The 24,030-nt window shown below is 43.0% G+C and overlaps 1 protein-coding gene across 2 annotated transcripts; it reads left to right on the top strand.

Annotated features, from left to right (window-relative positions):
* Nucleotides 1–1,428: 1,428 nt before the first annotated feature.
* Nucleotides 1,429–21,341, top strand: LOC118938384 (cell death-inducing p53-target protein 1 homolog). Of its 2 annotated transcripts, XM_036942140.1 has the most exons (6): nt 1,429–1,547; nt 14,551–14,606; nt 17,266–17,394; nt 17,733–17,928; nt 18,435–18,574; nt 18,615–21,341. In XM_036942140.1, the coding sequence occupies exons 2-5, from the start codon at nt 14,564–14,566 to the stop codon at nt 18,547–18,549; spliced, it is 483 nt and encodes a 160-aa protein (XP_036798035.1). In that variant the 5' UTR covers nt 1,429–1,547; nt 14,551–14,563; the 3' UTR covers nt 18,550–18,574; nt 18,615–21,341. The 2 variants fall into 2 exon arrangements, with proteins under 2 accessions (XP_036798035.1, XP_036798034.1); XM_036942139.1 differs by having other exon boundaries at nt 18,435–21,341.
* The last annotated feature ends 2,689 nt before the right edge of the window (nt 21,342–24,030 follow it).

Raw genomic sequence — 24,030 nt, 5'->3', positions numbered from 1 at the left:
CAGGACCTCTGACTGAGGCGAAGGTTCACCTTCCAACAGGACAACGAACCTAAGCACACAGCCAAGACAACACAGGAGTGGCTTCAGGACAAGTCTCTGAATGTCCTTGAGTGGCCCAGCCAGAGCCTGAACCCGATTGAACATCTCTGGAGAGACCTGAAAATAGCTGTGCAGCGACGCTCCCCATCCAACCTGACAGAGCTTGATAGGAATACAGGTGTGCCAAGCTTGTAGCGTCATACCCAAGAAGACTCAATGCTGTAGTCGCTGCCAAAGGTGCATCAACAAAGTACTGAGTAAAGGGTCTGAGTACATATGTAAATGTGATGTTATTATATATATATATATATATAAACGTGCAAAAAAATTCTAAAAGCTGTTTTTGCTTTGTCATTATGGGGTATTGTGATGTCATTATGGGGTATTGTGATGTCATTATGGGGTATTGTGATGTCATCATGGTGTATTGTGTGTAGATTGATGAGGGAAAAGCAACAATCGAATCCATTTTAGAATAAGGCTGTAACGTAACAAAATGTGGAAAAAAGTCAAGGTGTCTGAATAGTTTCTGAAGGCCCAGGAAGTGTGTGAGCGTGTGAGAAGTCCCTCTAGGTTTGGACTAGTAGTCAGGTAAGAGTACGGGGTGGTTAGAAACAGGTTATAGTGAGAGTAGAGTACTGCTGAGAAACAGGCCCAGCCCTACTGCATGCCAACAAACACAAAACCCACGGAAACAAAGAACACACAGAGAAAACACACTCAGGATGCATCCCAAATGATACCCTACTCCCTATATAGTGCACTACTTTAGACCAGGGCCCTATTCCCTATATAGTGCACTACTTTAGACCAGGGCCCTACTCCCTATATAGTGCACTACTTTAGACCAGGGCCCTATTCCCTATATAATGCACTACTTTAGACCAGGGCCCTACTCCCTATATAGTGCACTACTTTAGACCAGGGCCCTACTCCCTATATAGTGCACTACTTTAGACCAGGGCCCTACTCCCTATATAGTGCACTACTTTAGACCAGGGCCCTATTCCCTATATAGTGCACTACTTTGGACCAGGGCCCTACTCCCTATATAGTGCACTACTTTGGACCAGGGCCCTATTCCCTATATAGTGCACTACTTTGGACCAGGGCCCTACTCCCTATATAGTGCACTACTTTGGACCAGGGCCCTGGATGGAAAAGGGATGTGCCCTGATCAAAAGTAGTGCACTATATAGAGAATAGGGTGCGACTTGGAACGCACAATGAGACGGGCCCCGTACAGTATCATCCACCCAGGAAGATTCCTATGACATATTTTAGGACTAGGTTAATGAGGGGGTGGGACTTGGAGAAGGGGGCGGGACCTGTACAGTATCATCCACCCAGGAAGATTCCTATGACATATTTAGGACTAGGTTAATGAGGGGGTGGGACTTGGAGAAGGGGGCGGGGCCTGGGAGTGGATAAGGGAGAGAGGGAAGCAGAGAGAGAGTTCTCCGTACTATCAACAGCTACAACACATATTTATCTACACAGCTAGACAGGTAAGACTCTCTACTGAATTACATTCATTATTATTGTTGTTATACAGGTTAAATATAATAAATAAATAAAAGGTAAGAATCTATACTGAATTACATTCATTATTATGGTCGTCAGGTGACTTCAGGTGTGAGGTTCAGGCCGTTTGATAACTTAGAACCCACTGGGCAAAAACTGGTTGAATCAATGTTGTTTCCACGTTATTTCAACCCCCCCAAAAAATGTGATGACGTTGAATCAACGTGGAAGACCGGATGGATTTGCATAAAGTCATCAACATAATGGAATTATTATTATTTTATAAATATTTTTTTACACCCAACTTCGAACCTAAATCCAATGGCATGGGGACATGTGTTGTTGATTTCACACTGAATTCACATGAGTTGACAACTCGACCGAATGTAAATCCCAACTAGACATTGAACTGACGTCTGTGCCCAGTGGGTAGTTTTCATAGATTACACTGAAACAGATCTGAAGATGGGCTACAGAAAGTAAACCAAACTGTTGAAATACTCATCATTCACTATCCATCCACCTGTGAGACTGAGCAAGATAGAGATGAGGTGTGTGATGTCATTAGGGGGGGGTTAGGTGCTTGGGAGTTGTCTCTCTGTCATATGGAGTAGGTGTCTGGTCTGAGAGTTATAGAGCGACAGCCTTTGAAAGGCAACAAATCCCTTTGAAAACGGCCTATGGGGTGTCCATATGAGTCAGAAACACTTATTCTAGTGTCACAATTGACTCCAAAGACTCGTGAAGTCAGTCTCGTCTAAAATGGAGTTTGGAACATTCACGCATCACAATGGGTAAATGAAGGCGGGGTTTTGATTTGCTGATGTCCTTTTGCCCATTAACATGGGCTGAACAGCTGCCGTGATCGCTCTCTATCCAATAGCACTGGCAGTGTGACAGACCTGTTCAGCAGCTCCGACTGTGTACATCAGACAACACATAGCAAACACCTTAGTTGGATGTAAAATTGCGCAACAACAACAACAAAAAATCATTGACAAATAGGCTACGGTGTCTCGTGAGGGACAAACATCACTAACCAAACGCAGAATCGGTCAGGGAAAAAAATCTAGTTTTTCTAATGAGGAACAGAAAATGCCAATCGGAGTGTTCAGTGGATCTATAAGGGTTCATTATAAACTGGGTGGTTTGAGCCCTGAATTCTGATTGGCTGAAAGCCATGGTATATCAGGCCGTATACCACGGGTATGACTAAACATTTATTTTTACTACTCTAATTAAGTTGGTAACCAGTTTATAATAGAAATAAGGAACCTCAGGGGTTTGTGATATATGGCCAATAAACCACGGCTAAGGGCTGTGTCCAGGTACTCCGCGTTGTGTCGTGCTTAAGAACAGCCCTTTAGCCGTGATATGTTGGCAATATACCACACCTCCTCGGGCCTTATTGTTTAATTATAGACTGCCCTGACATTCTCTGTTTCCTGCTTCTATCATGTTAAATACTAACCACTACCAGTATGGACTGTCAGTAGGTCTAATAATCCAATATACTGTGAGTTCCCTTCGGTTGGTATAGTCACCATGCCATTTAGTAACAGTGTCTTCATTCTACCAGTATGGACTGTCAGTAGGTCTAATAAGCCAATATACTGTGAGTTCCCTTCGGTTGGTATAGTCTACATCACCATTCCATTTAATAACAGTGTTTCATTTAGTCTTCATTTGCTTCCTCTGTAAACACACTCACTGCCATGTCGTTGTTGTTGAGGATCATTAGTAACAGCTGATAATATATATATATATTTTTTTAAACGGATATTGAGGCCAATTAAATCGGTTAATTTGGAGCGAAGCACATATCAAGTGGTAACATTTTGTTCCTGACTTGTTGTGTCAACACAACCTCACACTCTATTCCTGAAAATATATATATATATAAATATCTATAATATATTTGTAATATGTACAAAACGTTTTTCAGCAGATTTTGGTGCGTTTTTGTATGTTTTTTTGTGTGGCTTAATTTGTATAAAATACACACATTTTCAGAGTAGTCTTTTAAAAGTTATAGGAGCAATGGAGTTTGGGTAATGGAGTTCTACACAGCCTTTTTTAGTGTCCCACATTTATTTATATAAAAAACAAACGTCTTAACGACCCAATATTGTTAATCAACCAGGTCGTGACCTAAATAATTATAATATAATATTATCCTTACGCTGTTTTATTATTATTGTTGTTGTTGTTGTTGTTGTTATTATTATTATTATTATTATTATTAATGCCGATACTGTTTTCTATGCTTGTTTTCACTTAACACTTTGGGATACTGGTGCTGTATCGGATTTTATGTGGGTTGCCAGATTGGAGTAAAAAACTGTTTTTGTCTGGGGGGTTTTGTGTGGTATCGATGAAGGTATTTGATTGGGAAATGGGGATACACGTTCGTGATGGGAAATAAATTCATCAATAAATGTGAGGAATTTTATTTGATTTCACCTTTTATTTAACTAGACATAGTTAAAACAGAAGGCCTGTCGAAATAATCTGTTTGGTTTCAATTCCCCCGGTGCAACTATAACAAGTCTGGACTAGGATCAATTAAACCATATCTATAACAAGTCTGGACTAGGATCAATTAAACCATATCTATAACAAGTCTGGACTAGGATCAATTAAACCATATCTATAACAAGTCTGGACTAGGATCAATTAAACCATATCTATAACAAGTCTGGACTAGGATCAATTAAACCATATCTATAACAAGTCTGGACTAGGATCAATTAAACCATATCTATAACAAGTCTGGACTAGGATCAATTAAACCATATCTATAACAAGTCTGGACTAGGATCAATTAAGACATATCTATAACAAGTCTGGACTAGGATCAATTAAACCATATCTATAACAAGTCTGGACTAGGATCAATTAAACCATATCTATAACAAGTCTGGACTAGGATCAATTAAGACATATCTATAACAAGTCTGGACTAGGATCAATTAAGACATATCTATAACAAGTCTGGACTAGGATCAATTAAGGCATATCTATAACAAGTCTGGACTAGGATCAATTAAGGCATATCTATAACAAGTCTGGACTAGGATCAATTAGACCATATCAATAACAAGTCTGGACTAGGATCAATTAAGCCATATCAATAACAAGTCTGGACTAGGATCAATTAAGCCATATCAATAACAAGTCTGGACTAGGATCATTTAAGCCATATCAATAACAAGTCTGGACTAGGATCAATTAAACCATATCAATAACAAGTCTGGACTAGGATCAATTAAACCATATCTATAACAAGTCTGGACTAGGATCAATTAAGGCATATCTATAACAAGTCTGGACTAGGATCAATTAGACCATATCAATAACAAGTCTGGACTAGGATCAATTAAGCCATATCAATAACAAGTCTGGACTAGGATCAATTAAGCCATATCAATAACAAGTCTGGACTAGGATCAATTAAGCCATATCAATGCAGTTAAACAGGTTAATGTAATGATTTCTGTTGTCTTATACTTATGGCACTTCCCAAGGCCATTTCATGATGATTACTGCAGCCCTGTCAGTCATGTTATATAATTAGGCTGTTGTAAACAAGGCAAATGCCAGCATTGTTGAACTACTGCCTCCGCCCAGAGGCCGACAAGACTTTCCTGGCAACGGCCGTCAGAACTCACTTTGCCACGTATGAGCCCTGGTTAGAGTCCCTGTTGCAGCTTTCGCCGTCTCCCGCTACACTGGTGGCAGAGTTGGGATCAGAGTCCAGCTCACGGTCTATGTGATCGAGTGGTGGGAAGTGTTCTGTTTTTCAACATTGTGTTGGGTGTAATTACGTTGATGTGAACAGTGGATAACAACAACGGGCGTGACGGATAGAAGTCGTCACTACAGGTGTGAACATGTCTTTACGTGTAAAGTAGCCTGAAGCTGAATGGGAAATGCTAAACCCCGACCAGTTATTCAGAACAACATCCACTGTGACTGTCTCATTTACATATGTTCACTTACCAGTGTGGACCCCGGAACAAACACATTCTACTCATTTACATATGTTCCCTTATGGAACAAACACATTCTACTCATTTACATATGTTCCCTTATGGAACAAACACATTCTACTCATTTACATATGTTCCCTTATGGAACAAACACATTCTACTCATTTACATATGTTCACTTATGGAACAAACACATTCTACTCATTTACATATGTTCCCTTATGGAACAAACACATTCTACTCATTTACATATGTTCCCTTATGGAACAAACACATTCTACTCATTTACATATGTTCCCTTATGGAACAAACACATTCTACTCATTTACATATGTTCCCTTATGGAACAAACACATTCTACTCATTTACATATGTTCCCTTATGGAACAAACACATTCTACTCATTTACATATGTTCCCTTATGGAACAAACACATTCTACTCATTTACATATGTTCACTTACCAGTGTGGACCCCAGAAACAAACACATTCTACACATTGACAAACTACCCGTTTAAAGTGTTATAAAAACCAGGGCTCCCGAGTGACGCAGCGGTCTAAGACACTGCATCTCAGCGTCACTACAGTCCCTGGTTCAAATCCAGGCTGTATCACATCCGGCCGTGATTGGGAGTGCCATAGGGCGGCGCACAATTGTCCCAACGTCATCTGGGTTTGGCCCGGGGGGGTAGGCCGTCATTGTAAATAAGAATTTGTTCTTAACTGACTTGCCTAGTTAAGGTTAAAAATAAAACCATGGTACTTTTATTACTGAAGTATATATGTGTTGATTAATTATTTCTTTCTTCAGTGGAAATATAGAATATGTATAAAAATACCAAATATACCAACAGCTAAATTAAGCAGATATTTACAACTCTATAACCATGTTAATCACTACTGCAACATTCAAACTACACACATTAACCATGTTAATCACTACTGTAACATTCAAACTACACACATTAACCAGTTAATCACTACTACAACATTCAAACTACACACATTAACCATGTCATCATTACTGTAACATTCAAACTACACACATTTAACCATGTTAATCACTACTGTAACATTCAAACTACACACATTAACCATGTTAATCACTACTGTAACATTCAAACTACACACATTAACCATGTTAATCACTACTGTAACATTCAAACTACACACATTAACCATGTTAATCACTACTGTAACATTCAAACTACACACATTAACCATGTCATCATTACTGTAACATTCAAACTACACACATTTAATCATGTCATCACTACTGTAACATTCAAACTACACACATTAACCAGTTAAAGGGAATGAATACATTAGATACAAATATATAATACAAAATAATGAATACAAAAGTCAAGATTTGGCTATAACCTGAGTACAAACAAAGTGTGTGTGTATATGTGTGTGTATTATGGTGTGTATATGTGTGTAAGTGTGTGTGTGTATATGTGTGTAAGTGTGTGTGTGTATATGTGTGTAAGTGTGTGTGTGTATATGTGTGTAAGTGTGTGTGTGTATATGTGTGTAAGTGTGTGTATTGTGATGTGTATCATATTTCCCATCATAAACATTTATCCACATTCCCCAATCAAATTCGTTATGAAGAAAAGCGTGTAGGACTACTGTTGCCTACACGGGAAAAGGTCCGTGTAGAACACCATTACCCATCATGCATTGGTCTAATAACTTCCAAAAGATTGTTCCCGAAATTTGCCCCCCATAAAATGTATTCTCTTATGATGTCACAAAGAACAGTTGTGTATTTTCCTACTATGACATCACACACAGTTCTTTTCCTGTCTTTGCACAAAATCTGCTGAAATACTTTTTTTGTACATATTTGTGCACGAACTGAGTGTGAGATTGTGTTGGTGTCATCACACAGTTCCACGGTTAGTGCAGGCAACAGACGAGGGTACAGCCCTACTACTGTACACTATTCTCCATACTATAGTTCTATGTACACTAATCTTCCAACATTACCATGTGGCTTGAAGAACTGAATGAATCAAACCAGAAACTGGGTTTCTATTTTTTGTGTGCGTAAAGGCTCTCCAACCCTGTTTTCACGATTCAGAAATACTTTCCTAAACCCTAAATAATCAACAAGATAAGAGTTTTGTTTTTTAAATCTACCAGTTGGTGCTGAAACGGAGAAGAATGTGCATGTACACGACTTGGCTGAAAGTGGAAAAAATGTGTGGATTCAGCTATTTCAGCCACACCCGTTGCTGACAGGTGTATAAAATCGAGCACACAGCCATGCAATCTGCTTAGACAAACTTTAGCAGTAGAATGACCTTACTGAAGACCTCAGTGACATTCAATGTCAGTTCGTCAAATTTCTGCCCATGCTAGAGCTGCCTCGGTTAACTGGAAGTGCTGTTATTGTGAAGTGGAAAAGTCTAGGCGCAACAACGGCTCAGCCATGAAGTGGTAGGCCACATAAGCTCACCGAATGGAACCGCCGAGTCCTGAAGCGCGTAGAGCGTAAAAATGGCCTGTCCTTGATAGCAAAACACTCTCTACTGAGTTCCAAACTGCCTCTGGAAGCAACATCAGCACAAGAACTGTTCGTCGGGAGTTTCATTAAATGGGTTTCCATGGCCGAGCAGCCGCACACAAGCATAAGATCACCATGCACAATGCTAAGCATCAGGTGGAGTGGTGTAAAGCTCGCCCCCATTAGACTGGAGCAGTGGAAATGCGTTCTCTAAAGTGATGGACGAATCTGCGTTTGGCGGATGCCAGGAGAACGCTACCTGCCCCAATGCATAGTGCCAACTGTAATGTTTGGTGGAGGAGGAATAATGGTCTGGGGCTGTTTTTCATGGTTCAGGCCCCTTAGTTCCAGTGAAGGGAAATCTTAACACTACAGCATACAGTGACATTCTAGACGATTCTTTGCTTCCAACTTTGTGGCAACAGTTTGTGGAAGGCCCTTTCCTGTTTCGCCCCTGTGCACAAAGCAAGGTCCATACAGAAATTATTTGTTTGAGATCGGTGTGGAAGAACTTAACTGACCTGCACAGAGCCCTGACCTCAACCCCATCGAACACCTTTGGGATGAATTGGAACGCCTACTGCGAAACAAACCTAATTGCCCAACATCAGTGGCAGACCTCACTAATGCTCTTGTGGCTGAATGGAAGCAAGTCTCCGCTGAGGAAAAGCTGTAGAGATGTATATGTTTACCTTGTATTTCCTCATTTAGAGCCCGACTTAGGAATTCATACCTTTCCTAAGAACATCTTTCCGACGCACTTCTCAGTATTTTGCATTCAGACTTCCCTTTTCCAGTTGTGTAGTGCTCTCTGAATTACATTTCATTCAACCACTGAAAACCCTCCTACTTGCTGGCCAACCAAGTTTTCATTCAATAAGGGTTTTCAGGACATTTATCTTAAGCCATCCCTTCAAATACGGGGAAGCATCCTGCAGGGCACCAGAGGAGACAGACAGGGAAGCATCCTGCAGGGAAGCACCCTGCCCACCCTGCATCCTGCAGGGCACCAGAGGAGACAGACAGGGAAGCGTCCTGCAGGGCACCAGAGGAGACAGACAGGGAAGCGTCCTGCAGGGCACCAGAGGAGACAGACAGGGAAGCGTCCTGCAGGGCACCAGAGGAGACAGACAGGGAAGCATCCTGCAGGGCACCAGAGGACACAGACAGGGAAGAGAAGCATCCTGCAGGGCACCAGAGGAGACAGACAGGGAAGCGTCCTGCAGGGCACCAGAGGAGACAGACAGGGAAGCATCCTGTAGGGCACCAGAGGAGACAGACAGGGAAGCGTCCTGCAGGGCACCAGAGGAGACAGACAGGGAAGCATCCTGCAGGGCACCAGAGGAGACAGACAGGGAAGCATCCTGTAGGGGACCAGAGGAGACAGACAGGGAAGCATCCTGCAGGGCACCAGAGGAGACAGACAGGGAAGCATCCTGTAGGGCACCAGAGGAGACAGACAGGGAAGCATCCTGCAGGGCACCAGAGGAGACAGACAGGGAAGCATCCTGTAGGGCACCAGAGGAGACAGACAGGGAAGCATCCTGCAGGGCACCAGAGGAGACAGACAGGGAAGCATCCTGCAGGGCTGCATTCCTCCTCTTCTGTTGTACGGGTGTCTGACTGCTTCCACCAACGTGTGTGTTTACATGTCTGTGTGTGTGTCTATTCCATATTTGTTTACATGTCTGTCTATTCCACATGTGTGTGTGTCTATTCCACATGTGTAGGGGTGCATTTACATGTGTCTGTGTGTGTTTACATGTGTATGTGTGTGTGTCTATTCCACATGTGTGTGTGTCTATTCCACATGTGTCTGTGTGTGTTTACATGTGTCTGTGTGTGTTTACATGTGTCTGTGTGTTTGTCTATTCCATATGTGTATGTGTGTGTCTACATGTGTCCGTGTGTGTTTACATGTGTCTGTGTGTGTTTACATGTGTATGTGTGTGTTTGCATGTGTCTGTGTGTGTTTACATGTGTCTGTGTGTGTTTACATGTGTCTGTGTGTGTTTACATGTGTCTGTGTGTGTTTACTTGTGTCTGTGTGTGTTTACATGTGTATGTGTGTGTTTACTTGTGTCTGTGTGTGTTTACATGTGTCTGTGTGTGTTTACATGTGTCTGTTTACATGTGTATGTGTGTGTTTACATGTGTCTGTGTGTGTTTACATGTGTCTGTGTGTGTTTACATGTGTCTGTGTGTGTTTACATGTGTCTGTGTGTGTGTCTGTAGGCCTTTGGTCCCCACCCTAGTTAAGATGGGCATCCTTCATGTTGCATAGTGTATAATCCCACTGACAGCAGTGGACTGAGTGACTGACAGTCAAAGCTCTGTCTGATGGATGGGTGGGCAGGGTGTGTGTGTGTGTGTGTGTGTGTGTGTGTGTGTGTGTGTGTGTGTGTGTGTGTGTGTGTGTGTGTGTGTGTGTGTGTGTGTGTGTGTGTGTGTGTGTGTGTGTAGGTCTATGAAAGGCCCCAGGCAGGTTACAACAGTGAAGGCGTAACTCAGCTCTAGAAAAGGAGCTGGTCCGTATGTCTGAGTCTGGGGTAGAGTTAGATTTGGGTCAGATAGATAGTTCCATCTCAGGTCAGGTTTAACAGGTACAGGGTAGATAGACAGGTATAGGATAGATAGTCAGGTATAGGATAGATAGACAGGTATAGGATAGATAGTTCCCTCTCAGGTCAGGTTTGACAGGTATAGGATAGATAGTCAGGTATATGATAGATAGTCAGGTATAGGATAGATAGTCAGGTATAGGATAGATAGTCAGGTATAGGATAGATAGACAGGTATAGGATAGATAGTTCCATCTCAGGTCAGGTTTAACAGGTATAGGATAGATAGACAGGTATAGGATAGATAGACAGGTATAGGATAGATAGTCAGGTATAGGATAGATAGTCAGGTATAGGATAGATAGTCAGGTACAGGATAGATAGTCAGGTATAGGATAGATAGTCAGGTATAGGATAGATAGTCAGATATAGGATAGATAGTCAGGTATAGGATAGATAGACAGGTATAGGATAGATAGTCAGGTATAGGATAGATAGTCAGGTATAGGATAGATAGTCAGGTATAGGATAGATAGTCGGGTATAGGATAGATAGTCAGGTATAGGATAGATAGTCAGGTATAGGATAGATAGTCAGGTATAGGATAGATAGTCAGGTACAGGATAGATAGTCAGGTATAGGATAGATAGTCAGGTATAGGATAGATAGTCAGGTATAGGATAGATAGTCAGGTATAGGATAGATAGACAGGTATAGGATAGATAGTTCCATCTCAGGTCAGGTTTAACAGGTATAGGATAGATAGTCAGGTATAGGATAGATAGTCAGGTATAGGATAGATAGTCAGGTATAGGATAGATAGTCAGGTACAGGATAGATAGTCAGGTATAGGATAGATAGTCAGTGTTCTGGCTTCCAAATGGAATCCTTAGGGGCTTTACAACATTCTGAACATTTTTGTCTCAGAATTCCATGCTTTGCAGAAGTCCTGGTTTCAGGATTCTAGATTCAGCAGCAACACAACACTGATCCAGTAGTGAGATGAGATTTGGTCGCTGTAGAATGAGATCATCTGACTGTATAAATGTTCTGCCGTTTGTGGATTGGGGTCAGATGCAGTGAGCTACAAATGTATTGGGACATATGACATATTTGTTGTTGTTTTTGGCTCTGTTACTCCAGCACTTTGAAATGATACAATGTCTATGAGGTTAAAGGTCAGAGTGCAGACTTTAATTTGAGGGTATATTTTCATCTGTATCAGGTGAACCGTTTAGAAATGACAGCACGTTTTGTACATAGTCCTCCTCATTTTACGGGACCAAAAGTATTTGAACAAATTACCTGTAATTAAAATAGTCCAAGGTTTGTATTTGGCCCCATATTCCCGTGGTCGTTTTGTAAATGTTTCTTCTTTGTGGAATTCAGGAAGTAGAGTAGATGTTGCCATAGTAACAGCTAATGGAAACCCCCCCCCCCCCCCCCCCCAAAAAAAAAATATAGCTCTCTAAATTATAGTTTGGGTACCAGTCTGTTTAGCCGTCATTCCCCTTTATGCTGAACATCTGACGTGGAGTACAAGGAGAGGAATGTTAGCTAAACAGACTGATACTGAGACTAGTGAAGCCCCGCCTGTAACCTTTAAAAGACACAAGACGACACTCCCTAAATAACTACAGGACAGTGAGGTTTGTTCAGCTCATTCTTACCATAACTACTAGTCTGTGGAGTATGCTGAATGACAGGTTTCAGCTGTGGAGTGAATGTGTGTGTGTGTGTGTGTGTGTGTGTGTGTGTGTGTGTGTGTGTGTGTGTGTGTGTGTGTGTGTGTGTGTGTATGTGTGTGTGTATGTGTGTGTGTATGTGTGTGTGTGTGTGTGACTGTGTGTGTGTATGTGTGTGTGTGTGTGTGTGTGACTGTGTGTGTGTGTGTGACTGTGTGTGTGTGTTCTCCGTACCTTGTGTTGTACCACCACCTAGTGGCTGAATAGAGCATTACGTCAGCCTGGGTTGGACTGGCATTACGTCAGCCTGGGTTGGACTAGCATTGTATCAGCCTGGGTTGGACTAGCATTGTATCAGCCTGGGTTGGACTTGCATTGTGTTAGCCTGGGTTGGACTGGCATTACGTCAGCCTGGGTTGGACTAGCATTGTATCAGCCTGGGTTGGACTAGCATTGTATCAGCCTGGGTTGGACTTGCATTGTGTTAGCCTGGGTTGGACTTGCATTGTGTTAGCCTGGGTTGGACTTGCATTATGTCAGCCTGGGTTAGACTAGCATTATGTTAGCCTGGGTTGGACTTGCATTATGTCAGCCTGGGTTGGACTTGAATTATGTCAGCCTGGGTTGGACTAGCATTGTATCAGCCTGGGTTGGACTTGCATTGTGTTAGCCTGGGTTGGACTTGCATTGTATCAGCCTGGGTTGGACTTGCATTATGTCAGCCTGGGTTGGACTTGCATTATGTCAGCCTGGGTTGGACTGGCATTATGTCAGCCTGGGTTGGACTAGCATTATATCAGCCTGGGTTGGACTAGCATTGTATCAGCCTGGGTTGGACTAGCATTGTATCAGCCTGGGTTGGACTAGCATTGTATCAGCCTGGGTTGGACTTGCATTGTGTTAGCCTGGGTTGGACTTGCATTATGTCAGCCTGGGTTAGACTAGCATTATATCAGCCTGGGTTGGACTAGCATTGTATCAGCCTGGGTTGGACTTGCATTGTGTCAGCCTGGGTTGGACTAGCATTATGTCAGCCTGGGTTGGACTAGCATTATATCAGCCTGGGTTGGACTAGCATTGTATCAGCCTGGGTTGGACTTGCATTGTGTTAGCCTGGGTTGGACTTGCATTATGTCAGCCTGGGTTGGACTAGCATTATGTCAGCCTGGGTTGGACTAGCATTATATCAGCCTGGGTTGGACTAGCATTGTATCAGCCTGGGTTGGACTTGCATTGTGTCAGCCTGGGTTGGACTAGCATTATGTCAGCCTGGGTTGGACTTGCATTGTGTTAGCCTGGGTTGGACTTGCATTGTGTCAGCCTGGGTTGGACTAGCATTATGTCAGCCTGGGTTGGACTAGCATTGTATCAGCCTGGGTTGGACTTGCATTGTGTTAGCCTGGGTTGGACTTGCATTGTATCAGCCTGGGTTGGACTTGCATTGTGTTAGCCTGGGTTGGACTTGCATTGTATCAGCCTGGGTTGGACTTGCATTGTGTTAGCCTGGGTTGGACTTGCATAGTTTTAACGAAGGCAGTGGCACACATTTTACAGGGGCTGACTTCATATCCAAGGCCTCACTTCAGTCCCACTTTTAAAGCAATTACAACTGTGTCAAGGCTTTTCGGTAGCCTACATAGAGGCTTCATAAGCGCTACATGAATGCTTCTCTAATCTCCTATACGTGTATGTTATCCTCTATAAATGGTGTGTAAACATAGCGCTTTATGTCACATTGGGCAATTCAACCTGTAAATGGCTCATATGTCACCCTTTATACACCATGTATAGAGGTTCGCAAGCGCTTATAGATGATTTGTGAAATAATCGGGGTTTTTTGTAGCGCTTATGAAGCCTCTCACTCCAGACCTGGCTGTAAAACACACCTGATTCAAGTCTTGTTTCAGAGATGAGGATTGGTTGATTCAGTCCTGATGAGCCTGGCTCGCTCCAGAGGACGATGCTGATGTTACAGTGCTTATGGTAGACACACCTGGTGCTGCAGGGTAGGCTAGTGGTTAGAGCGTTGGACTAGTAACCATAAAGGTTGCAAGTTCAAATCCACGAGCTGACAAGGTACAAAACTGTCGTTATGCCCCTGAAAAGGTAGTTAACCCTCTGTTCCTAGGCCGTCGTTGAAAATAAGAATTTGTTCTTAACTGACTTGCCTAGTTTAATAAAGGTAAAATAATAAATAAATGGTTGACACACCTAACCTCTGACCCCTCTCACAGAAAGCCCAGGACAATGAGCGTAAATGAAAAAGAACCTCCACCCTACAACATACCAGGTACGTCAACATTCTGTTGTTCTCTGTGACATGCGGACAATAAAGTTGGATTGTACTATTACATACTATACTGTACCTGTGTATCATATAGGTTACGTCCCAGGTTGTTACTATACTGTACCTGTGTATCATATAGGTTACGTCCCAGGTTGTTACTGTACCTGTGTATCATATAGGTTACGTCCCAGGTTGTTACTATACTGTACCTGTGTATCATATAGGTTACGTCCCAGGTTATAACTATACTGTACCTGTGTATCATATAGGTTACGTCCCAGGTTGTTACTATACTGTACCTGTGTATCATATAGGTTACGTCCCAGGTTGTTACTGTACCTGTGTATCATATAGGTTACGTCCCAGGTTGTTACTATACTGTACCTGTGTATCATATAGGTTACGTCCCAGGTTGTTACTGTACCTGTGTATCATATAGGTTACGTCCCAGGTTATAACTATACTGTACCTGTGTATCATATAGGTTACGTCCCAGGTTGTTACTGTACTGTACCTGTGTATCATATAGGTTACGTCCCAGGTTGTTACTATATTGTACCTGTGTATCATATAGGTTACGTCCCAGGTTGTTACTATATTGTACCTGTGTATCATATAGGTTATGTCCCAGGTTATAACTATACTGTACCTGTGTATCATATAGGTTACTTCCCAGGCTGTTACTATACTGTACCTGTGTATCATATAGGTTACGTCCCAGGTTGTTACTATACTGTACCTGTGTATCATATAGGTTACGTCCCAGGTTGTTACTGTACCTGTGTATCATATAGGTTACGTCCCAGGTTGTTACTATACTGTACCTGTGTATCATATAGGTTACTTCCCAGGTTGTTACTGTACCTGTGTATCATATAGGTTACGTCCCAGGTTGTTACTATACTGTACCTGTGTATCATGTAGGTTATGTCCCAGGTTGTTACTATACTGTACCTGTGTATCATATAGGTTACGTCCCAGGTTGTTACTGTACTGTACCTGTGTATCATATAGGTTACGTCCCAGGTTGTTACTATACTGTACCTGTGTATCATATAGGTTACGTCCCAGGTTGTTACTATATTGTACCTGTGTATCATATAGGTTACGTCCCAGGTTGTTACTATACTGTACCTGTGTATCATATAGGTTACGTCCCAGGTTATAACTATACTGTACCTGTGTATCATATAGGTTACTTCCCAGGCTGTTACTATACTGTACCTGTGTATCATATAGGTTACGTCCCAGGTTATAGCTATACTGTACCTGTGTATCATATAGGTTACGTCCCAGGTTGTTACTATACTGTACCTGTGTATCATATAGGTTACGTCCCAGGTTGTTACTATACTGTACCTGTGTATCATATAGGTTACGTCCCAGGTTGTTACTATACTGTACCTGTGTATCATATAGGTTACGTCCCAGGTTGTTACTATACTGTACCTGTGTATCATATAGGTTACGTCCCAGGTTGTTACTGTACTGTACCTGTGTATCATATAGGTTACGTCCCAGGTTATAACTATACTGTAGCTGTGTATCATATAGGTTACGTCCCAGGTTGTTACTGTACCTGTGTATCATATAGGTTACGTCCCAGGTTGTTACTATACTGTACCTGTGTATCATATAGGTTACGTCCCAGGTTATAACTATACTGTACCTGTGTATCATATAGGTTACGTCCCAGGTTGTTACTGTACCTGTGTATCATATAGGTTATGTCCCAGGTTGTTACTATACTGTACCTGTGTATCATATAGGTTACGTCCCAGGTTGTTACTATACTGTACCTGTGTATCATATAGGTTACGTCCCAGGTTATAACTATACTGTACCTGTGTATCATATAGGTTATGTCCCAGGTTGTTACTATACTGTACCTGTGTATCATATAGGTTACGTCCCAGGTTGTTACTGTACTGTACCTGTGTATCATATAGGTTACGTCCCAGGTTATAACTATACTGTATCATATGGGTTACGTCCCAGGTTGTTACTGTACCTGTGTATCATATAGTTTACGTCCCAGGTTGTTACTGTACTGTACCTGTGTATCATATAGGTTACGTCCCAGGTTGTTACTGTACCTGTGTATCATATAGGTTACGTCCCAGGTTATAACTATACTGTACCTGTGTATCATATAGGTTACGTCCCAGGTTGTTACTATACTGTACCTGTGTATCATATAGGTTACGCCCCAGGTTGTTACTGTACCTGTGTATCATATAGGTTACGTCCCAGGTTGTTACTGTACCTGTGTATCATATAGGTTACGCCCCAGGTTGTTACTGTACCTGTGTATCATATAGGTTACGTCCCAGGTTGTTACTGTACCTGTGTATCATATAGGTTACGTCCCAGGTTGTTACTGTACCTGTGTATCATATAGGTTACGTTCCAGGTTATAACTATACTGTAGCTGTGTATCATAAGTGCCAGGTGTTACTTGCTATAGATTGTACTCAGTATATTTCACATATTGGAGCTATCTAATCAACCTCTCTCTTTCTCTATCTCTCCATCAAACCCTCCCCCGCAATTCTCTCCTTCTCTTCCTCATCTCACCCCTCCCTCGCTCTCTCCTTCTCCCCCTCCCTCGCTCCCTCTCTCTCTCTCTCCCCCTCCCTCCCTCCCTCCCTCTCTCTTCCAGTTGAAGGACAAGGTGATAGTGGGGTGAAGGTATATCATGTCCATACCCCCTTCAACCCTCCTTCCTCCACCATCCCCTCCAATAACTACTCTATGTATCAGTCTCAGTCTCAGTCTCAGGGAAAGCCAGGTAAGCACTTCCTGTCCTAAGCCTCATTTATACAGTCCGCAAGCACACAACACCAGAACTACATCAACACCAGCTAGCTCATCTAGCGAGCTAAAATGAAATCTCATTTGGTCGAAGAATTGTTTTGACTTCAAAACGCAATTTGACTTGAACGCAATCATGGCATATTTATAACTGGTAAATTCCCAGGTTCCAAGGGAGATTATTTTGAAGGCAGCAGAAGTATCTCTCTCTCGTCTCTACCGTTTATACCATCTTTGTCTCCCTTGTTCCCCTCTACACCAGCAGTGTTGGAGCCAGACAAAATATAACTTGTCCTCTTCTCTCTCTTCCCCCAGTGTACACCAGTGGAGGAGGTGGTGTTGGAGGAGGTGGTGAAACTCCCACTCAGAAGTTTGTGAGTTATGACACAGAACTGGGCCGTTCAGAGGGCATGACCACCTGTACTTCCTGTCAACAACAGGTGATGACGAACGTGACCTATAAAGTCGGAGCCTACGCCTGGCTCATGTGCATCCTCTTCATCCTCTGTGGGTGAGTAAAGAAGGGGAGGGGGGGAGGGTGGGAGGGATGGAGGGGGGAGGGTGGGAGGGATAGAGGGGAACAGAGGGACCCATAAAGTGGTCTTCATCCTCTGAGGGGGAGTAAAGAAGAGGAGGGTGGGGGGATAGAGGGGAACAGAGGGACCCATAAAGTGGTCTTCATCCTCTGTGGGTGAGTGAAGAAGAGGAGGGTGGGCGGATAGAGGGGAACAGAGGGACCCATAAAGTGGTCTTCATCCTCTGTGGGTGAGTGAAGAAGAGGAGGGTGGGGGATAGAGGGGAACAGAGGGACCCATAAAGTGGTCTTCATCCTCTGAGGGGGAGTAAAGAAGGGGAGGAGTTATAGAATGTCTTGATACTTTTGAGAGAATTAGACATGTCTAAAATCAACTGAACACCATGTCTCTCTCCCACCCTTCTCCCCATCAATCTCCCACCCCTCTCTCCCCCACCACTTCCACTCTCCCCATCTCCTCCTATCCCCCCTCTCTCTCCCAGGTTGGTAGTGGGCTGCTGTCTGATCCCGTTCTTCATGAAACACTTTAAGGATGCGTACCACTCCTGTCCTCGTTGCAACCGCATTATCCACGTGGACAAGCCACGCTGTTGCTGACCGCCATACCACCACCCACCACTAGGAGAGCTGCTGCTGACTGCCATACCACCACCCACCACTAGGAGAGCTGCTGCTGACTGCCATACCACCACCCACCACTAGGAGAGCTGCTGCTGACTGCCATACCACCACCCACCACTAGGAGAGCTGTTGCTGACTGCCATACCACCACCCACCACTAGGAGAGCTGCTGCTGACTGCCATACCACCACCCACCACTAGGAGAGCTGTTGCTGACTGCCATACCACCACCCACCACTAGGAGAGCAATTGCTGACCGCCATAACCCCACCCACCACTAGGGGAGCTGTTGCTGACTGCCATACCACCACCCACCACTAGGAGAGCTGCTACTGACCGCCATACCACCGCCCACCACCAAGGGGAGCTGGTGCTGTGGCCAATATGCTTTACTACCAGCAGGGGAGCTGTGGCTCTGCTCTCAGTCTGACCACTGGCCACTCTCTCGGTCTGGATTCCATTAGAAGTGCACCAGTACAGTGAAATGCTTTTCTCACAGAAAACATGCTCCCTTTCCCTCATGCACCCACAGCTCGGTGTAGGAATTTGAGAGTGGTTATATTTATCCAGCCCCATCCCTCAGCTGTTTACCAATGCAGTGGCGGGGTCAGGGTGACCGTTTTTTGGTAGTTCTTTGAATTGCAGATTGCCCTTTTAAATTTCGGGTTTCAATACGGCTCTTATCTACACTCTATCAGAACAGCGAGGGAGAGGAAAAGGGGGGGATGTTTTCAGAATGGAATCCAGCCGAAGGGAGAGACCCCCTAGCAGCAGCCCCACAGAAACCTACAGGATTTACACAGTCGTAGGATGAATCCACAAAATGGCACCCTACTCCCTATATAGTGCACTACGTTCGAGAGGGAGCTAGTACAAAAGTAGTCCACTACATAGGGAATAGGGTACGATTTGGGACACACTTTAGTTTAAATGCTGACCTAACTTAATGTACCAGAGGGTTGTAAATAGTATGAATCTGTGACCTATTTTTGTAAAATAAAAATAAAAACAAGCTAGCAGATGAAGACGTGGTAGAGCTCAACCTGGGCCTTGTTCACAAAGGGAGCAGGGTTGTACAGTTCTAGTAACTTACCCAGGTTTCCCACAAACCCCAGGTTGGAATATGAGAAGGGAAGAGGGTAGCCTGGGTACTAGTCTGTTAAGATATCATTCCACTCTTTGTTCTTGGCAAACATGGCTTGACAAAGAGTGGAATGTTAACACACAAACAGACTGGATTTCTCCAGGCTAGGAAGAGGCAGAACATACGGGAATACGCCAACCGGGATGTCTGATTGGTTACCGGACTACTGCAACCCGTTGAGTAACCTTATACAGAACCTGCAGATAGAAATGTGTTGTGTAGAACAGACATGATTCCCTGGTAAATGTCTATCTATATTCCCGTTGAGTAACCTTATACAGAACCTTCAGATAGAAATGTGTTGTGTAGAACAGACATGATTCCCTGGTAAATGTCTATCTATATTCCCGTTGAGTAACCTTATACAGAACCTTCAGATAGAAATGTGATGTGTAGAACAGACATGATTCCCTGGTAAATGTCTATCTATATTCCCTTGAGAAACCTTATACAGAACCTTCAGATAGAAATGTGTTGTGTAGAACAGACATGATTCCCTGGTAAATGTCTATCTATATTCCCTTGAGTAACCTTATACAGAACCTCCAGATAGAAATGTGTTGTGTAGAACAGACATGATTCCCTGGTAAATGTCTATCTATATTCCCTTGAGTAACCTTATACAGAACCTCCAGATAGAAATGTGTTGTGTAGAACAGACATGATTCCCTGGTAAATGTCTATCTATATTCCCTTGAGTAACCTTATACAGAACCTCCAGATAGAAATGTGTGTATCTGTCGGTTGGTCAACCCAGGGCCTTAATCAAGGGAATATAGATAGTAATGTATACATTTTACCAGGGAATCATGTCTGTTCTACACAACACATTTCTATCTATATTCCCTTGATTAAGGCCCTGGGTTGACCAACCGACAGACAACGAGCCCAATATTCAGATAATGATCATTGTAGCTATGATTCCTACAAATCGGGCATCATTTAGTGCTCTCCCCAGGTCTTCCCCCCCTTTCAGAAAGCTGTTATGTACATAAAGGACTGAACTGGGTGTTTTACCTTAAATTAAAATTATAACTCATCATTCTAACTGTCAACTACAATGACGTGCAACAGCACCACATAGCTGACCTGATCTGTTATATTGTGTAACATCACATAGCTGACCTGATGTTCTGTTATATTGTGTAACATCACATAGCTGACCTGATGTTCTGTTATATTGTGTAACACCACACAGCTGACCTGATGTTCTGTTATATTGTGTAACATCACACAGCTGACCTGATGTTCTGTTATATTGTGTAACATCACATAGCTGACCTGATGTTCTGTTATATTGTGTAACAACACACAGCTGACCTGATGTTCTGTTATATTGTGTAACAACACACAGCTGACCTGATGTTCTGTTATATTGTGTAACAACATACAGCTGACCTGATGTTCTGTTATATTGTGTAACATCACACAGCTGACCTGATGTTCTGTTATATTGTGTAACACCACACAGCTGACCTGATGTTCTGTTATATTGTGTAACAACACACAGCTGACCTGATGTTCTGTTATATTGTGTAACACCATCACACAGCTGACGAGAAATGGAGTACTGTTATATTGCTTACATAGATTATATGCCTCTAATAAAATATATTATCACTTTTGTTGTGGTTTGGTTGTTGCATTAGACAGGGAGTTGAGAGTAAATGAGAGGTGGACAGAACGACAGATGTGTACCTTGTCAGCTCGGGGGTTTGAACTTGCAACCTTGCGGTTCCTAGTCCAACGCTCTAACCACTAGGCTACCCTGCCACTAAAGACCAAAAGGTTTATCACTTCCTGTGCCTTCAGAAAGTATTCAGACCGCTCGATTTCTTCCACATTTTGTTACGCTACAGCCTTATTCTTAACATGTATTAAATCGTCGTCCCCATATCAATCTACACACAAAACCCCATGACAACAACAAATATGGAAATATCACATTTCCATAAGTATTCAGACCCTTTACTCAGTACTTTGTTGATGCACCTTTGACAGCGATTACAGCCTTGTGTCTTATTGGGTATGACACTACAAGCTTGGCACACCTGTATTTGGGGAGTTTCTCCCATTCTTCTCTGCAGATCCTCTCACGCTCTGTCAGGTTGGATGGGGAGCATTGCTTCACTGCACAGCTATTTTCACGTCTCTACAGAGATTTTCGATTGGGTTCAAGTCCGTGCTCTGGCTGTGCCACTCAAGTACATTCAGAGAGACTTGTCCCGAAGTCACTCCTGCCTGCATTGTCTTGGCTGTGTGCTTAGGGTCATTGTCCTGTTGGAAGTTGAACCTTCACCCCAGTCTGAGGTCCTGAGTGCTCTGGAGCAGGTTTTCATCATGGATCTCTCTCTACTTTTCTCTGTTCATCTTTCCCTCGATCCTGACTAGTCTACCAGTCCCTGCCGCTGAAAAACATCCCCTAAGCATGATGCTGCCACCACCATGCTTCACCGTAGGGATGGTGCCAGGTTTCCTCCAGACGTGATGCTTGGCATTTAAGCCAAAGAGTTCAATCTTGGTTTCATCAGACCAGAGAATCGTTTCTCATGGTCTGAGAGTCTTTAGGTGCCTTTTGGCAAACTCCAAGAGGGCTGTCATGTGCCTTTCACTGATGAGTGACTTCCATCTGGCTACTCTACTATAAAAGCCTGATTAGTGGTGCAGAGATGGTTGTCCTTCTGGAAGGTTTTCCAATCTCCACAGAGGAACTCTGGAGCTCTGTCATGAGTGACCATCGAGTTCTTGGTCACCCCGATTGCTCAGTTTGGCCAGGCGGCCAGCTCTAGGAAGAGGCCTCCATCATTTTAGAATGATGGAAGCCACGTTGTTCTTCTTCAATGCTGAAACAATTTTTTGGTACTTTTCCCCTTTTCCCCTCGACACAATTCTGTCTCTGAGCTCTACGGACAATTCCTTCAACCTCATGGCTTGGTTTTTTTCTCTGACATGCACTATCAACTGTGGGACATTATATAGACAGGTGTGCACCTTCCCAAATCATGTCCAATCAATTTAATTTAGACTCCCAAGTAGAGTCTAAATTCCAGGTAGACTCCAATAAAGTTACGGAAACATCAAGGGTTATCAATGGAAACACGATGCCACAGAGCTAAATTTCGAGACCAGATATTTCTGTTTTTAATACATTTGCAAACATTGAATTTTTTATTTTTAGAACTTTGTCATTATGGGGGTATTGTGATGTCATTATGGGGTATTGTGATGTCATTATGGCGGTATTGTGATGTCATTATGGAGTATTGTGTGTAGATTGCTGAGAAAAAAACTAATATTTAATCAATTATAGAATAAGGCTGTAAACGTAACAATATGTGGTACTAGTCAAGGGGTCTGAATGCACTGTACATCCACACCACAACGCCACTAAATTTTATTTAAAACATAAATTAGTACATTTCTGGAAGTAGGCCAACAAGACAACTTGCTCGTCCTGGTGCTGTCCTTCTCAGCATTGTTTTAACATGTATATACAGTGAGTGTACAAAACATTAAGAACACCTTCATATTGAGTTGCGCAACCCCCCTTTTGCCGTCAGAACAGCCTCAATTGGTCGGGTATGGACCGTACAGTGGCGAAAGGGTTCCACAGGGATGCTGGCCCATGTCGACTCCAATGCTTCCCACAGTTGTGTCCAGTTGGCTGGATGTCCTTTGGGTGGTGGACCATTCTTGATACACACAGGAAACTGTGGAGTGTGAAAAACCCAGCAGCTTTGCATGTCTTGACACAAACTGGTGCACCTGGCACCTACTACCCTACCCCGTTCAAACACATCTAATCTTTTGTCTTGTTCATTCACCCTCTGAATGGCAACACATACACAATCCATGTCTCAATCGTCTGTAGGATTAAAAATCCTTCTTTAACCAGGTCTCCTCCCCTTCATCTTTAACCAGGTCTCCTCCCCTTCATCTTTAACCAGGTCTCCTCCCCTTCATCTACACCTATTGAAGCGACATCAATAAGGGATCAAAGTATTTCACCTGGTCAGTCAACGTCATGGAAAGAGGTGTTCTTAATGTTCTGTCCGCTCTGTCTATTTACTGGCTCCATATAAAACCTGGTTTTAACTCGACTCAGACGGGACTGGCAGCGAGCGCACATGTTTTTATAGAAAATTTTATTCAACATACATTTTCCAGCAAAAAAAAAAAAAAGGCAATATACAGGAGTAGTTGTGGTACACTGCTGCTACAGGGACGAGCTTCAACTGGAAACACACCCAATCAAGGAGGAACAAGGGCGTTGATCAGGGCCCGTATCCACCAAGAGTCTCAGGATAGTAGAG

This window comes from Oncorhynchus mykiss, chromosome 13 (genome assembly GCF_013265735.2).
Source record: "Oncorhynchus mykiss isolate Arlee chromosome 13, USDA_OmykA_1.1, whole genome shotgun sequence".
Classification (NCBI taxonomy): domain Eukaryota; kingdom Metazoa; phylum Chordata; class Actinopteri; order Salmoniformes; family Salmonidae; genus Oncorhynchus; species Oncorhynchus mykiss.
The sequence above is the reverse complement of the archived record's forward strand: the minus strand, read 5'-3'. Positions and strand labels throughout refer to the sequence as shown.

What these genes read in the sequence shown, in the direction of transcription:
- LOC118938384 (XM_036942140.1), top strand. Translation starts at nt 14,564, where the DNA reads ATGAGCGTAAATGAAAAAGAACCTCCACCCTACAACATACCAG. An exon ending in TCAGTCTCAGGGAAAGCCAG is followed by an intron (nt 17,395 to 17,732) that starts GTAAGCACTTCC and finishes CTCTTCCCCCAG; the next exon opens with TGTACACCAGTGGAGGAGGT. An exon ending in ATCCTCTTCATCCTCTGTGG is followed by an intron (nt 17,929 to 18,434) that starts GTGAGTAAAGAA and finishes TCTCTCTCCCAG; the next exon opens with GTTGGTAGTGGGCTGCTGTC.